Below are 16,315 nucleotides of genomic sequence, written 5' to 3' on the forward strand. Positions count from 1 at the left end.
AAGACCTACTCACCTACCTTCAGAGGATCCAGGAATGACATTCAAGCCCTAAATCACATTTGTGTCCCCCCTGCCCCCGCCCTAAAATTTATATGTTGAAGTTCTAACTCCCAGTGACCTTACATGGAGATTGGATTCTTACAGAGATAATCAAGCTAAAATGATTAGGGTGGGTCCTAATCTGATATGACTCAGGTCTTTAGAAAAGAGGAAATTTGGACATAGCACACACAGAGAGAAAATATGATGTGAAGAGACACAAGGAGAAGATGGTGATCTACAAACTAAGGAGACAGGCCTGACACAGATTCTCCCTCATAGTCCTCAGAAAGTACCAGCTCTGCCGACACCTTGATTTCAGACTCACAACTGCCAGACAATGAATTTCTGTTGTTTGCGCCACTCATTTTGTGGGGCTTTGTTACAGTAACTCTAGAAAACTAATATACCAAGCATCCAAAAAATGCTATTTTTAGTACTGCTGCATTTTGAAAAGAATAGAATCATTGAATACCTGTCAAATGCATTGAAAGCTTTTGTAGGTGCTAGAAAAGCAGCTGCCCACCACTGATATCATAGATGCACTACTTTTATATTCAGGAATAAGCAAGGAGAGCTTCCTGCGGGCTTCCTAAATTTTTTGGTTGTCCACTTACCTCTGTCATCTTCTATAATCTCTTATTTTAGATAGGGTTTGCTATCTTTTTTCTGTTTGGTTTCAAGTTTACCCCACTTAAACTAATTTTATTTTCCAAAAATCACAATAAAAAGAGGGTTGGTTAATTCCAACATATACTTGGTTCTTTAGACAAAGTTTTTCATAATAAAAATTTCCACCTATTCAGGAATAATACATGCACACATTGGAAAGAATGACATTCAAGTCCTCCTTCACATTCTTCTCATTTCTTACTAATTCTTCAGCATTTCGAATGTAATAAAGATACACACTGAGAATCTGTACTTCAAGAAAGACATCTTGAATTGCCTTCTTAGAACCCTTCGTTCTTCATCATTAGTTGAAGCTTTGGAAGGACACAATCTGCTTAAGTGCAATTATAGGATGTTTCCTCTGAGCCGCCTTCTAGACAGCTTTTCAGCCCAGCTCTTATATCCTTCTCAGGCCTGTCAAACCAAGATATTCTGCTGGCAGAGTGTTAATTTATATCTACTCTATTTGTGAAAACAAAATGATTATATCCTCATGTGTTTGAAAGTGGGTAACAGAGCACCATTAGAAGTCAGAAACTAAGATGTATTAATCCACAAGCTGGAATCACATCTTATAAAATGTTTTACAAAATATTTCTAAGAACACTGATCTCCACTTCCGAATAGATATTGAACAAAAGGCTACCAAAAACCATAAAATGCATGTAAATAAAAATACAGGCTCCCAAGTTTTAGTGAAGTTCTGAGCTTTAATGAACTCAGAAGCATAAAAGTTACAAACTTATAAAAACATCATTTGAAAAATTAATTACTTATATTGCTTTCATATTTGTTTTTAAGTTTGCAGAACAAATTTTTATTTGTTTAATCTTTATTATTGAAAGCATTATATATATCCCCTTTTTCCCTCCTATTGACCCCTTCTAGTCCCTTCCCCCACCCCAAGGCCTTCATCACCCTATTGTCTGTGTACATGGGTTATGCATACATGCATACAAGTTCTTTGGTTCATCTCTTCCCACCCACTCACCCACCCCTGCCTTTCCTCTGAGATTCTACAGTCTGTTCCATGCTTCTATGTCTCTGGATCTATTTTATTTATCAGTTTATTTTGTGAAGAACAAATTTTTCATTTCAGTCACGCTGCAGAGTGTAATTTAATTTTTTAAATTACATAATTATTATTCCAGATACACAATTCTAAACAAGTACAAAAGAAATGGAAATACGTTTCAAATGGTATCTCTCTTACATTTGTAAACATTTGTATTCCTGGAGTTATAAAAGCCTCAAATACCTCACAAAAACTTTTGGGACACCAAGTTATTAATTCACTTTTTTCCCCCTTTATCAAGTCCTTTTCTCCAATAAGATCATATAATTTTTGTTTTCATAGTAAGAAAAATGTTTATTTTTCAGCACTAAATGTAGCACATAGCAGATAGATTTTGTAGTTGCCAATTAAAAGACATTGTTCAGCAACTGCCCTGCATGATAAACAATCCTTCTCTTTCTATAGCACATCAAAGTGTATTTCTATTAGAATTCCTCTAACATACTCATCACCAAATTGTTACCCTGGGACTCCACTGAATTTGTTTACACTTTATATCTGTTATTATAGCTGAAGGCCAAGCTTAAAATCTAGGTAGAGAAAGAAAATGTGAGGTTTCTCCTGTAAAGAATATTGCAAAACAGACATCAAAGGCACAATTTTGCTCCTCAATCTGTTCAATCTAACTTAGTTTACAGTTAAAGAATGATTTTAATTGTCAAACTTTTAAATTTTATTAAATGTTGTGGCAATGCATCAAATGAATTCCAGACCTATATAAATACGCAGGCAGCTGTTTGCAATTTGCATTTTTATCAGTTGTGAAAGAGTACAATGTACTTCCTGCATCTTATTTTCAGAATTTGCATTTATCATCTTTGGCTACCCAGTATACAGTAGGGAGTACTTGAATATCTCATTCTTTGAATTTTCATTTTTGATTATAAATCAAATGATGTCTGGGACTTTTCTTTTTCATTTTTCTCTTCTCTCAACCTGCAGGTTTACTTGCTCCCATTTCTTCTTGGCTCTAGTAAAACACAAAAAATATTTCAATTTTTTTTTTTCAGCAATCTTTAAAGTACTGACATGTTGCATGTCTTTTGCTAATTATCATAAATCTAAATGCAAAACAAAAATGAAACTATTGTTTTAATTCATAAATTGTCTGAAGACCATTCAAACTAATTCCACCTTCTTTCTGAAGTTTACTGCGTTTTGGATTTGGATGGAGGACTGGGAAGGAATGGAAAAATACTATATATAAGGCTACACACCATGGAGCAGCCAGAATGAGCAGAATGAATGTTCTATCCTATGGAGTCAGTACCGCTACCCACACCAGCTATGTCTCTATCAGAAAGGACATGTGGCCTCAAGGAAGGTTGGCAATGAGAAAGACATCTCTGATTGCCTTCAGCAACTTTCCTCAATTCCTAACACACATTTTCCTCTCCTATTGCATTATCTTCATAGCAGCCAATGACATTTTTCCCAAAAGGCTCCTCTTGCCCATTTATATTTCTGTGGCCTTGGCTCGCAGATTTTTTTTAGAAGAATAGACTAGTGGCAGCTGGTGTGTTCTGCTGCCTGTTTCTAGCAGTCCATCTGCCCACTGGGAAATGCTGAAATCGCTCCTCTGTGCCCTAGTAGGAGGTGCAGGGGAGGAAATACCAGCTAATCTTTCTCTCTTACTCTGGTGATGAAAACAACTGGAATGGATAAGAGTTTAAGGATCACAAATTCCCTTTCTCTCTTACTCTGGTGATGAAAACAACTGGAATGGATAAGAGTTTAAGGATCACAAATTCCCCAGTCAAAAGCTTGGGTTCTGATTTTTTGACTGTAAGTCCCCATTTTGTCTGATGTAAAACTTATTGGTACTTGGCATAAAAACTTTATCAAATTCAGTGATTTCTTAGTTGATTCATATTTATATTTCAATCACATTCATATTTGAAATTCTTTCTCAGGGTTTTTCTCCCTCCCACATCTCCCTGCTGCTTATCCTAATTCCTAGGGTTGGGACAGGGAATAATGTTTGCTGTTCTGTGACAACTGGGAAGAGAAACACTATTTCAAAACTCTCGTGTCTCAATAAGATTTGGACCATGTGCTGGTGAATGGTGGCCCAAATACACAGACGAAGGTTTCTCAATCTTGAATGTGCATCCTGGGGATTTTGTTAAATGCAGATTCTGATTCAGCAGGTGTGAGATGGAGATTCCACATTTCTAACAAGTTTCTAGGCCAGTGATGGCGAACCTATGACACGCGTGTCAGAGGTGACACGCAAACTCATTTTTTGGTTGATTTTTCTTTGTTAAATGGCATTTAAATATATAAAATAAATATCAAAAATACAAATCTTTGTTTTACTATGGTTGCAAATATCAAACAATTTCTATACGTGACATGGCACCAGAGTTAAATTAGGGTTTTTCAAAATGCTCACACTCCGAGCTCAAAAGATTCGCCATCACTGTTCTAGGTGATGTCATTGCTGGAGGTCCTCAAGTCATACTTCAAGGAACAAGGGTTTGATTGGTGAATAACAGCAGAGCAATCTGTTGAGGTTCCAGCTGAGCTCTCCCCTCCAATAGGACCTAACCAAAAAGGTATCTTCCTGCTGCTATCAGTCCCAGCCAGGAGGCTTTGTGTAGACCCACTTGTCCTCTCTCCAAGAAACTCACTCTCATTGAAACTCACAGGCATAGGTGATGCTCTCCTAAGCAGACCTGGAGTTGGGAAATTTCAAGTAGTCTCCAACCCTTTCATCTTAGACATGGCTGGCCCTGCACCCAACCCACCACCAGATGGCATTGAGAAATTCTCCTCAAAGCTTCCCCCACCCCCGCCCCTCCCCACCGCACCCGGCTAGGTTGCCTCTGGGAAGTGCACTGCAGATCCGCTTTATGCTCAGGGTCTTATAAACTTCAAGGGAAATTCTATCATTGGTCTTTCTACACTTGGGTCTTGGCATAGCTGAGGTGGTGAGAGAAAAGAAGAAAGGGACAAGCGAGTGGCTTCACATTGTATCTAGTCTCCTGCTGCTTCTCCAGACCCTCCTTATCACTCTCCAGGGTTGAAAGAAAAAGAGTGGTTTGTCAGTTCGCATCCCATCACATCCCCTTTCCTCTGCTGTGCATGGGTGGTGCATGTTTCATGGTCTAAACTTAAAGTCATCCTCCCCCCCCTCCAAAATCCTTCTGTAATTCGTGTTTAACTATCTGGGATGGGAGGGAGAAGGCTGCTGGAATAAAAGAGCAGTTACTGGGACGGTGCATGGGTGAAAAGTACATCCCTTAGTGCTCCAAATAACTCCCACCCACAAGGAAGCCATGGGAGATAAATGTGTGACTCAACAATCTGTGGTTTTATCCGGGATTTCCACTGACTTTTCACTTCCTTCCCCCTAAAATTAAGTGCCATCATATGTAAAAACCGATACAAAATTAAGAGAAAATATAGTCAATTAAATTGTGCTGCAACAGAATTTTCTTGCCATGCAATATGTTTGGGGAAGAAATGGGTAAAAGGAAAAAACAATTGACTCCAGTACATAAATATACAAGCAAGTCTGCGTACTATGTCATTGCTGCACTCAAAGGAGTTTAGAGAAATACTGCTTTAGAAAATCCTAGCTATTTACTTTGGGAAGGGGACAGTTTCTAGTCTGGATATGTTCTAGTTCATTCTGGAAAGCTCTTGTATAAAAGCGTATGAATTTCAGATGATTCTGAAAATTCTAGGCTACTGATCTAGGAATTCCCTCTCTATAACTTTTCCTGAAACGTTCAATTTTCTGAGAAGTAAACTGAAACCATTTTACCTTGTGTGGTTTTCCAAACCTACTCAGCCAGCCCCAGAATAAGCCAGGAGAAGACATCAAGATTTTTAGCAAAAAGACCCTCTGAGGTTGGGTCTATAAGCCTCTACCCTGGGAGATTCCAAGGGTCCCACCCCCTTCCCAGAGAAAGAACACAACAAAGGGAAACCACAGTCATTATGAACCTCCTGACCTGAAAACTGTATCTTAGGGGGCCTATAAGTCTCCACCAGCCAGTGTTTGCCGGTGGTGAACAGAGTAGGGCTTTAATACTTTGTTTCAAAAATGTGGTTTTATATATTTGCTTTGTGGTTCAACAAAGAATGCATCTTAACATGTTATATAATCCTGCAGCTGCTATGCTTGTAGCTAAGGAGAGAAATATGTCAAAGGATTTTTGGTAACACATAAAAGTAGGCAAAGTAGAACACAGTAAAACAAAGCAAAATTAAATTGCTAGTAGAAAAAGATCTATGAAACTCCAAGTAATTATGTTCATATATATCATGAAATTGTTCAAATTTCCTAAATTATGTTCCTTTAGCTTAAAAAGTTGTCACTCATTTTTAGGATTGTATAATGTATTAAATATTAGTAAAAGTTTACCTGTATATATCTTTTGAGTTTTTGAATATGCTTTTGAAAAAGGAATTCTTTTTCGCCAAGCTGAACCATTATATGGTGTTGACATATATTTATCTGAGAGAAGAAGAAAAAAAAGAAGACTGAGTTAAATATTGTATAACTTTAAAATCATATTCTAGGAGTTTTTCAAATTTATAAACATCTCAGAGATGTAATTCTCTAATTCATGTTACCATTTAAAGCTAAGGGATCAGTGACAAAAATGAGCTTATTAAGACTATTTAAGTTATCAATGAACATAGGTACACATTCTCTTAATTGGCTGTCCAGGTCCTCAAATAAGACTGTCTGCCTTGAGACTAAGCTAGAGGAGAAAATAGTATCTGAATGAGATAAAAAATATTTCTTTGCCTTGTTTAACTATGATTTTTCATGCAATTCTGCTAATATTTATAGAAGGAAGGAAGGAAGGAAGGAAGGAAGGAAGGAAGGAAGGAAGGAAGGAAGGAAGGAAGGAAGGAAGGAAGAGAGGGAGGGTGGCAGGGAGGGAGAAAGGAAGGAAGGACCAGGCCAGCAGGGGAGGTGGCGCCCAAAGGTAGGAAGGAAGGAAGAATGAAGTAGGAGATACAGCTCTACTCCCTTTTCCCTCCATGAAGTGACTCCCATGATAGCAGATTGCTCTACCATAGAGAACTTATTGTTCCAGGAAACCAAAGCATGTATATACTAACTTGGTCTTAAAATATCTATTGAGAGCTCTATATTTAACTCTCATCTAGCAATGTTGCATTTGCATTTCCAAGTATGACCATGCAACTGTGATTCTCAATGCCTGGTCTAAAATACTAAAAATGGATTTGCTCTTTCTCTTGTTGACATTTGCACTAATGATGCAAAGGGAATAGTGAGTATAACAGTGGCCACCTTAACACAAATATAGACAATGGCACAAAACTATTCTGGAAGTCACTGTATTCTTCACAGCCACTTACGAACAGGGAAATATAACAAAATTAGTAATAATGTGATGACAGTAAGAAATAAAATTAAAAGCCTTTTTATTAACCTAAGAGTATCCTTATTTTTACATCATTCTGTTTGAAAACAGAAGAAAAACAATTTAAATGAAATTCAATTTAAATTGTAAAACAAAGATCCTAAGTGAGACATAGAGTTTTCACTCATGTTTCACAAAGTACACAACATTCAGAACGCCACTGATCAGGCTGTGAACAGAGGAAAATATAAGCATGCAGTTACAGGGAATTGAGTGGCCTTTTCTTAGTTGAGAAAAGTTAAACCCAACTTTGAAAAAGCAAAATTCGTCTGAGACAGGAAGAAAAAGCGATTTCTTCCCTCCTCCCTTGTGGCCTTGTACTTCCTGACATATACCATGATTTTGCCTATTACGTGATGAAATGATTTAGAAGCAATCTGGGCATGGTGGCAGAGACAAGGGCTTGTCAAAAATATTGCAGTTAACCCTCAAACTAACCCTTTCAGAAAGTAATCATGAAGGTCTAGAGAAAAGGCAAGGCGTGGGCCTGAAATGATCCTTGAACAATGCAGTTAGTGCAACAAGGAAATGTCAAGCATCTGCCAACAGCCCTCACGAGGGAAATAAAGCTATCCATGGGGAGCAAAGTGCAGTGCTCTGAGACACAGTGCTAGGAAGCTTCAGTGCCAAGTCATCTGCACCAACATATTTTTTTCCACAGCCCTTGAGTCACGTGCACTCCGGCATATGGAAGAATCCCTTCCACTGGCTTTCTCAGCTGGTGGTGATGGCCTGGAAAAGGAAAAGGGGAGTAGGTAGCAGCGAAGATTCATTGAGCCACCAGGAAATTCCACGGGAAAGCAAACCACAGACCAGTAAATAAAGAGCCCCACCTGGACAGAGATTGAGTTTGGGTTCCTTGTTAGCGTTGACTTTATTGTAGAAGCCAGGTGTGGGCCTGCTGCAGGGAGGTGCATTTAATGAGACAGTCCTGACAGCAGCATCCCTCTGAACGTGGATATAGGATGCATTCTCAGCATTTCTGTCTTTATTACTGCGATGGTAACTGGTTTTATTTTTTGGATTTGGGGTCTGTAGTGCTGTAATAAAAAAGGAGGAGGGGGAGTGAGGAGAAAAGAAAGAGCTGGTTTCATACCAATTAATAACATTGGAAGACAATGCAAGCTAAAAGAACTAAGTTTATTGGAGTTGGGTTGACACCTAAAATAACACATTGCACAATTTGATTTTCAGGTATAAAATATTGTTTGATAGTTAATATATTTTCAAATTACAATTTAGAAATATCAAATATAGAGACACTCTACCTCTCCGCACTCCTTGGCCAGGAAAGTTCTTTGGTTCATCATAAACCCATTTTCTTTTTTTCACGCCTTTAAAATGAGGCTTCCTCACTGGCTGGACATCATTCACTTAGAGGAAATACAAATTTTTACAGTTTTTTAAAAGATGCTTTCGTCTGAAAATTAGTGTAGGTGATAATTACATATCTGTGCATTCACATGCCACTCAAGAGGAAAAAAATAATTCACCATCCTAATACTTTCCAGAACAAAGGGTGACTTATTTTTAAATACACCCCAAAAAATCTATCTTGAAAATACATGAGAAAACGTTCAATAATTAGCATTCCTCAGAAAAAAATGCTTGTCTTCAAAGGACTGTGTGGATTCCTTTTAAAGAACATAAAATTGCATTCCAGACATAATTATGCGTGTCTCATTACAATGTTATTACAAGTAGTTTTGGAATTGTTATTTTGAACATAAAACTTTTTATACATTTTTAGTCAAAACTATGACTTCTGAGGAAGTTGGATTAATGTAAAACACTTTTAGAGAATTTTACCTTTTCCTTTTAAGATCTTAAGAGGTTTTGAGTATAGATAGTTTAGTAAAACAAGACCAAGTAATCAGAATTTATGTGTTAATATTACTAGATTATTCACTTCTTACTTGCATAGTTTTTCATCAAAAGTTTATATGCATGCTAAATTTTCCAGAAATTTTTAAGGTATATTTCTCCAGACACTCTTAAAATAATTTAGTAGAGAGGAGCATTCTTTGTTACTTCTCGGTAGAGCAGCGGTTCTCAACCTGTGGGTCGCCACCCCTTTGGTAGTCGAACGACCCTTTCACAGGGGTCGCCTAAGACCATCCTGCATATCGGATATTTACATTACAATTCATAAAACAGTAGCAACATTACAGTTATGAAGTAGCAACGAAAATAATTTTATGGTTGGGCCACAACATGAGGAACTGTATTTAAAGGGCCAGAAGGTTGAGAACCACTGCAGAGGGGTCCTGACTATTCGCACGTAAGAAATGCACTGTGTGGATTGCATTGGCTCTCTATAGTGGACCGATAAATGTCTTTGCTTTTGCTCTCAACCTCAGCTTAACCATTAGGCCTTCAATGAGACAGATTCTCCGCCTCCTGTGCAAATATCATGCTCCACCCTTATTCTCAAGCTCCTGCTCCTAGGTTTTGGAAACCATATTTTTAACAAATGCCACTAAACTGAGCTTCTTGAGGGTAAAGCATCATAGTTCCCTTAGCGCTTATCTGGGATCCAAGGATGATATATGGGTTCAATAAATGAAATAAGGGAAAGGAGAAAGGATGGAAGAAAACAGAGAGGAAGAGTCATGGGTCTTAATTGTCTCTCAAAAAGTAGCTTAGAGTACTGAATGGCAAGGAGAAGCCAAATCAAGAAAAATAATCCAAAACATAATAAAAACCTATCATTGTATTCTAGTATGGGTTACATTAAAAGGGAAACACTAATGAATCTTCTGAGAAGGGGTTGTATACTATTAATTTTAATACTTAAATTAAAATAGTGGGAAAGTATATTATTTACTAGGACCTACATCACAATTCATTGCCAAAGCTAGTAAAATAATGTTGTCTTTAATTCTTAATCTTGAATAATTTTTAAACCATCCTTTTTAAATTTCTTTTTTAAGATTCAATTTCAAGTAAGCAAAACAAATCCATGGTAAGACAAATATATCTAAGGCCAAAAAGAGAGCTCTCACTTGAAGAGGGGTCCTCTCTGCACTTCAAACTGATATTCTCAGTAGCATTTAATACATGCGCTGTAGGTGCTAGTCGGGTAGCTAGGGAACGCTTTGGATGAGGACTGTCTTTGTTGTCTTTTAAAGCAAATTAAAAAAATAAAACGTCAGTATTAGTAAAAGATGTGTCTCGGTTGGTATTTCACTTTTCAAACATTATATGATGGGCATACTACTTTTAAAAATATACATATGTATGCTAATTTTTAGAATGCATTATTGAAATTTCCTAATCACTGCCTAGAGTCCCCCAAATTTGTCATTAACAAAACGTTAAAAATCCAGTAATACAGCCATTAATTTCAATATGTAAATTACATATTTGTGGCAGTATTTTTAATAACTTTATTTTTAATAACTCCATAAAGAATTAAAAGGTTATCAATTTGACATAAAATGTGCCAATTTAAATTGAGATCCCCAAAATATTTCTTTTTTTAAAAAATATATACTTTATTGATTTTTTACAGAGAGGAAGGGAGAGGGATAGAGAGTTAGAAATATCTATGAGAAAGAAACATCAATCAGCTGCCTCCTGCATACCTCCTCCTGGGGATGTGCCCACAACCAAGGTACATGCCCTTGACCAGAATCGAACCTGGGACCTTTCAGTCCACAGGCCGACGCTCTATCCACTGAGCCAAACCAGTCAGGGCAGCCAAAAATATTTCTAATGTAGCAACTTTCACTTGTTCTATGCTTTGGAGCAGGACTACCCAACAGAGCTCTCTTCAGTGACGAAAATAGTCTAAACCACTAACTAGTCTCTTGTGGATAATGAATACTTGGACTATGGCTAGTGCAACTGAAGAGCTGGGTTTTTTTGTTTTATTAGATTTTGTTGTTGTTGTTAATCCTTGCCCAAGGATATTTTTCCATTTATTTTTAGATAGAGTGGAAGGAAGGGAGGGAATAGGAGAGAGAGAGAGAGAGAGAGAGAGAGAGAGAGAGAGAGAGAGAGAGAAATCAGACACATTGATCCGGTTGCCTCCTGCACGTGCCCTGGCCAGGGATGGAACCTGCAACACAGGTATACGCCCTGGACCTGATATCAAATCCAGGACCCTTCAGTGCTCGGGGCCCACTCTCCAACTACTGGGCACCACCAGCCAGGGCTCATTTTAATTAACTTAAACAGCCATTATCAATTTGACATAAAATATGCCAATTTAAATGAGTAATAGCTACTGTAATTAGTGTATTTTTTGAGTAGGGTGTTTTGTTTTTTTGTGTGTGGATTAGGCAAAATTTTTTTTATCTCTGAGAGAGAAAGGAAGAGAGATTTACATAAATTTTTCATTAACAATCCTTGAATTTGATTACAAGTGCCTTTTCCTATTCTTGAGAACATTTATTAGTGGAAGAAAACAGTAGATGAGGTTGTTTAATATTTAGATGGAGAATATGTAATGTGACTGGGAGAGCTGCCCCACAGAGAGGTGCCAGTTGGGAGATTTTAAGCATGGTAAGGGCATCATAAAACATTGAGGGAGTATTTTATTATCTTATATCTTGATTATTTACAGACTATAGTTAGTAATAATTATTAAATGAGGAAGTCATCATGAGATTAAAACTCTTCACAGTGGTCAGAAACAAAGCTTTCTAGGAAAATGCAATCATACTGAGTGCTTGAAGTTGGAAAAGAAACTAAAAATGACTTAGTACTACCATTTAAGAGAACCAATAACTTTAGAGCTAGCAAGACTCCTAGAAATTATGTAGCCCTACAGGCTAATTTTTCAGGCTAATCAGATAAAGCGCCATGTTCAAACAAGTAGGGACAGAGCCAGGACTGGAACCTTAGGTCTCTTGACTCCTATTTAGTGTATTTAGCCAAAAGCTATATTTATTACTTTGCCAATTATGTATTTCCACAAAAATTAAGCTTTATGTTTAACGCATCTATTTGAATTAAAATTGATTAAAATAATAAATGGTTTATTACCTTTAGTATTTGAACATTTCGACATGGTGATTTCTTTCTCTTTCTTTTCATCTACTCCGAGAAATATGATCCTCTGTGGAATGTAGCAATCACCTCCTATGACAGTACCTTACTGTTAGTGGCAATGATGGCAGAAAGCTTTACAAAACTACCTTTCAATACAGGATTATCACTTCTATAACATCTCTTTTGTCCACTTCTTTTTACACAGTTCTTAATGATACCAACCCCACCTCAATATATATCATATATATTTAGATTAATATATATAAATATATGTGTATATGAATACATAGTATGAACACTTACATACTGATTGCAAGAAAATTTACATAGTCAACACAATTAATTTGCCTTTAACGTAAAATAATCTTTCGCCATTTAGAAATAGAGTAAATATAATTTATCTTCCATATATCATCAGATATATGAATTCAGGGTTTTTTTCCTTAAAGGTCTTCTATTTTTCAGGATAAATATCCACAGTTGCATTAAATATTGCTTATGTACTTAATGTTCAGGTGCTTCACCACACAAGTCACCCTTTCTCAACATACAATAAGTGTTTTAAATGACCTTTTTTAAAGGTGACACCCAAATGTGAGCTGCCCTGTACAGAAATCAGTGAAACTAGTATAATAATATTTGACATTTATGGAGCCTTCTTTTATATGTCAGACACTTGTCTGAGTACTTTAAATGACTTATCACATATACTTATCTTCCTATACTCCTCCTAATAATTCAATGTGAGTTTTTCCTTAGCTATTTGCTAGATGACACATGTTACTGAATCATTTTGAAATCTTGTGGGCAACAAACATTTATTATTCCCTTACAATCTGTACCATGTCAGGTCTTTTCCAAATTGAAGAAAACCTACTATTAATGTCTTGATCTTTTTTTCCTTATCTTTAATAAGGCATTTTTAGAATTAAATTCCCTGGGGTGACATTGATTAATAAGATTATTCAGATATCAAGTGTACAATTCTGATACATCATCTGTATATTGCATTGTGCGCCCACCTCTCGAAGTCAAATCTTCTTCTCTCACCATTTATTTGACCCCTTTTACCCATTACACACCCGCCCCTTCTTCCCTCTGGTAACCACCCTACCATTCTCTGTGTCTATGAGTTTTTGTGTGTTTTTCTTGTTTTTTTCATTTGTTGCTTTTTTTACATCCCAGATATAAGTGGAATCATACGATTCTTCTTAATTTTTTCTGTCTGGCTTATTTTGCTTAGCATGATATTCTCAATATCCATCCATGTTATTGCAAATGGAAGTACTTAATCTTTTTCTTATGGCTGAGTAGTATTCCATTGTATATATATGTATCACATTTTCTTTATCCAATCATCTAGTGGACACTTTGGTTGTTTCCATGTCTTGGCCACTGCGAATAATATTGCAATGAACATAGGGGCACGTATATCTCTCTGAATAAATGTTTTGGAATCAGAAGATGGGTTGCTGGGTCATATGGTAGCTCTACTCTTAATATTTTGAGGAACCACCATACTGTTTTCCATAGTGGATGTACCAGTATACTTTTCTGGCAGCAGTGAATGTGGGAATGAGGTTTCCTTTTCTTCCACAACCTCTCTAACACTTGCTATTACTTGTCTTCTTGATAATAGCCATTCTAAGAGGTATGAGGTGGTATCTCATTGTAGTTTGATTTACATTTGAATAGCTAGTGAAGTTAAGCATCTTTCCATATCTCTCTCGGACATGGGTATGCATCTCTTCTTGGGAGAAGTGTCTGTTCAGGTCCTCTGCTCATTTTTTAATTGGATTGAATGTTTGTTTGGTGTTGAGTAGTATAAGTTCTTTATATATTTTGGATATTAACTCCTTGCTGGACCTGTTGTTTGCAAATGTCTTCTTCCATTTGGTCGGCTGCCTTTTTGTTTTGTTGGCTGCTTCCTTTGCTGTGCAGAAGCTTTTTAGTTTGATATAGTCCCATTCATTTATTTTTTGCCTTTACTTCCCTTGCCTTTGTGGTCAAATTCATAAAATATTCTTTAAGACTGAGGTCCTTAAGCTTACTATCGATGTTTTCTTCTATGTAATGTATTGCTTTAGGTCTTTAATCCATTTTGAGTTAAAATGCAAGACCTTGCTGATCCTAGTTTGAGTTTACCTTGTTAAACTTGGCTCATTGTTCCAATATATTAACTTCCAGTCACATGTAAATTTTATAAACACGTCTCCATTCACCCACTCATTTAATTGTCTAAACATAATAAAGGCAATTATTTTACAAATATTTACAGAGAACACAGCAATTGCCAGATATTCTACTACAGGGATTCATCTGGGGCAACTGATTATGTGCAGTTCCTGGCCTTAAAGAGCTTACCAAAAGCCAACAATAAACATGGCAAATGATTTTGATGAGACAAAATTAGTTATAAGAGAAAATTCAGACTCATTTATTATATAAAGATATATTGAGGATCAACCAGTAATAAAATAACTCACCTCCATTTTCAAAAGCAACAATGTCAGTCCTTGGTTTCCTATCCAATGATGCTTTGACCTCACCGTGCCTTTCAATTAGGCTAAATTTTGTTGGAACTGTAAGACCATCCCCTTGAAATTAAAAAAATATAATTACCCCAGGAACCATTGAGTGCTTACATAAGTTTATGATAGAATTCATAATGATAGCAAAAAACCTAAAAATTAATGAAAGAATTGTTTATATAATGACATGATGAACAATAAATTACATGAATTTTAAGCACATTTTATAATTATCAGGAAAGTGTCAAGCAAATTTATTTTCCTATGTGGATAATTAATAATGACAATTTAAAAAAATTAAGCAATCTAACATTATCATGTGTACATAATGTATTTAGATTATTTAATTTTTCTTATATAATGAATTTTGTTATATTTGTTTATATCTATTCATTATGAACAAATTGAGTAAAAAGTATTACTCACTATTGACAAAAATGCTAATTATACTGTGATAAACAATTCTCACCATTTCCCTTATACATGTCCAATTTTCTTCTCAAATAAACCATTAAAAGCAGAATAAAAGAAATATGACAATCTAATAAAACACGTGATTGGAATCTAAACCAGGAAAAAAAATCTTCATTTTGCTATAAAAGATATCAATGGAACAGTTCAGGAAATTTTTCCTGAATTTGCTATTTATACTCCAGTTATGTAAGATATATGTATGAGCATCATGTATGAAACTTACTAACAATTCAAAAATAATAATAACAATGTGTATATTTACAGAGAAAGTGAAAATCACATGTTTGAAATGTTAACATTTGGGGAAATCTGGGTAAAGAGTGTTCATGAATTAACTGAAATTATTTTAAGGTAAAAAGCTTTTTGTTTCTTTTTTTATTGATTGATTTAAGAGAGAGAGAGAGAGAAAGAAACATTGCTTTGTTGTTCCACTTATTTTGTGCATCACTGGTTGCTTCTTGAATGTGTCCTGACAGGACATGGAACCTGCAATCTTGGCATGTCTGCAACCTGCAAATTGAGCTACCAGGGAAGAGCAAGAAAAGCTTCTTAAAACATAATATAAAGCCAAAGTGCATATAATTGTCTTTATTATCTACCATTTTTAATATGCATTGCTAGCTTGGTTTCTTTGTTTTTGTTTTTTTATTGTTTGGGGGTTTTTAGGGATTCTTTTTGTCTGGGTAATCTGTAATGTGAGCAATCCTGTTGTTTCCTACATGATTTCTACCTCAACTAGTTCTTGCTAATTGTTCTACCATCTGATGGTGTGCTGCTGCCACCTAGCGCCATGTATTTAAATGGTTTGCAAGACACTTTATTTTTATTTATTTACTCATTCATTCATTCATTCATTCATTCATTCATTCATTCATTATTTTTTAATCCTCACCGGGAGATATTTTTCCACTAATTTTTAGAGAGAGTGGAAGAGATAGGGAAAGACAGAGAGAAATATCGATTGAGAGAAACACATCGATTGGTTGCCTCCTGCACGCCCCTGACCAGAGCCCCTGCCAAGAGATAGTGCCCCTGACCAAAAAGGAACCTGGGATACTTCGGTCCGCAGGCCAGGGCTCTATCCACTGAGCAAAACCGGCTAGGGCCAGGATAGG

General features: G+C 36.2%; 1 protein-coding gene across 2 annotated transcripts in view; it reads right to left on the bottom strand.

Moving 5' to 3' along the window:
* Positions 1–2,730: 2,730 nt before the first annotated feature.
* The window catches only part of C2H12orf50 (chromosome 2 C12orf50 homolog), a 29,093-nt gene continuing 15,508 nt past the window's right edge, over positions 2,731–16,315 (bottom strand). Inside the window, exons 6-12 of one of the 2 annotated variants that reach the window (XM_059681037.1) lie at positions 14,682–14,792; positions 12,190–12,285; positions 10,203–10,319; positions 8,466–8,570; positions 8,031–8,237; positions 6,162–6,254; positions 2,731–2,756 (exon numbers count right to left, since the gene is read on the bottom strand). In XM_059681037.1, coding sequence (XP_059537020.1) covers positions 2,731–2,756; positions 6,162–6,254; positions 8,031–8,237; positions 8,466–8,570; positions 10,203–10,319; positions 12,190–12,285; positions 14,682–14,792 — 755 coding nt within the window. The remainder of the gene's footprint in view (positions 2,757–6,161; positions 6,255–8,030; positions 8,238–8,465; positions 8,571–10,202; positions 10,320–12,189; positions 12,286–14,681; positions 14,793–16,315) is intronic. The other variant, XM_059681038.1, reaches the window with a different exon arrangement.

Source organism: Myotis daubentonii, chromosome 2, assembly GCF_963259705.1.
Source record: "Myotis daubentonii chromosome 2, mMyoDau2.1, whole genome shotgun sequence".
In the NCBI taxonomy this organism is placed as follows: domain Eukaryota; kingdom Metazoa; phylum Chordata; class Mammalia; order Chiroptera; family Vespertilionidae; genus Myotis; species Myotis daubentonii.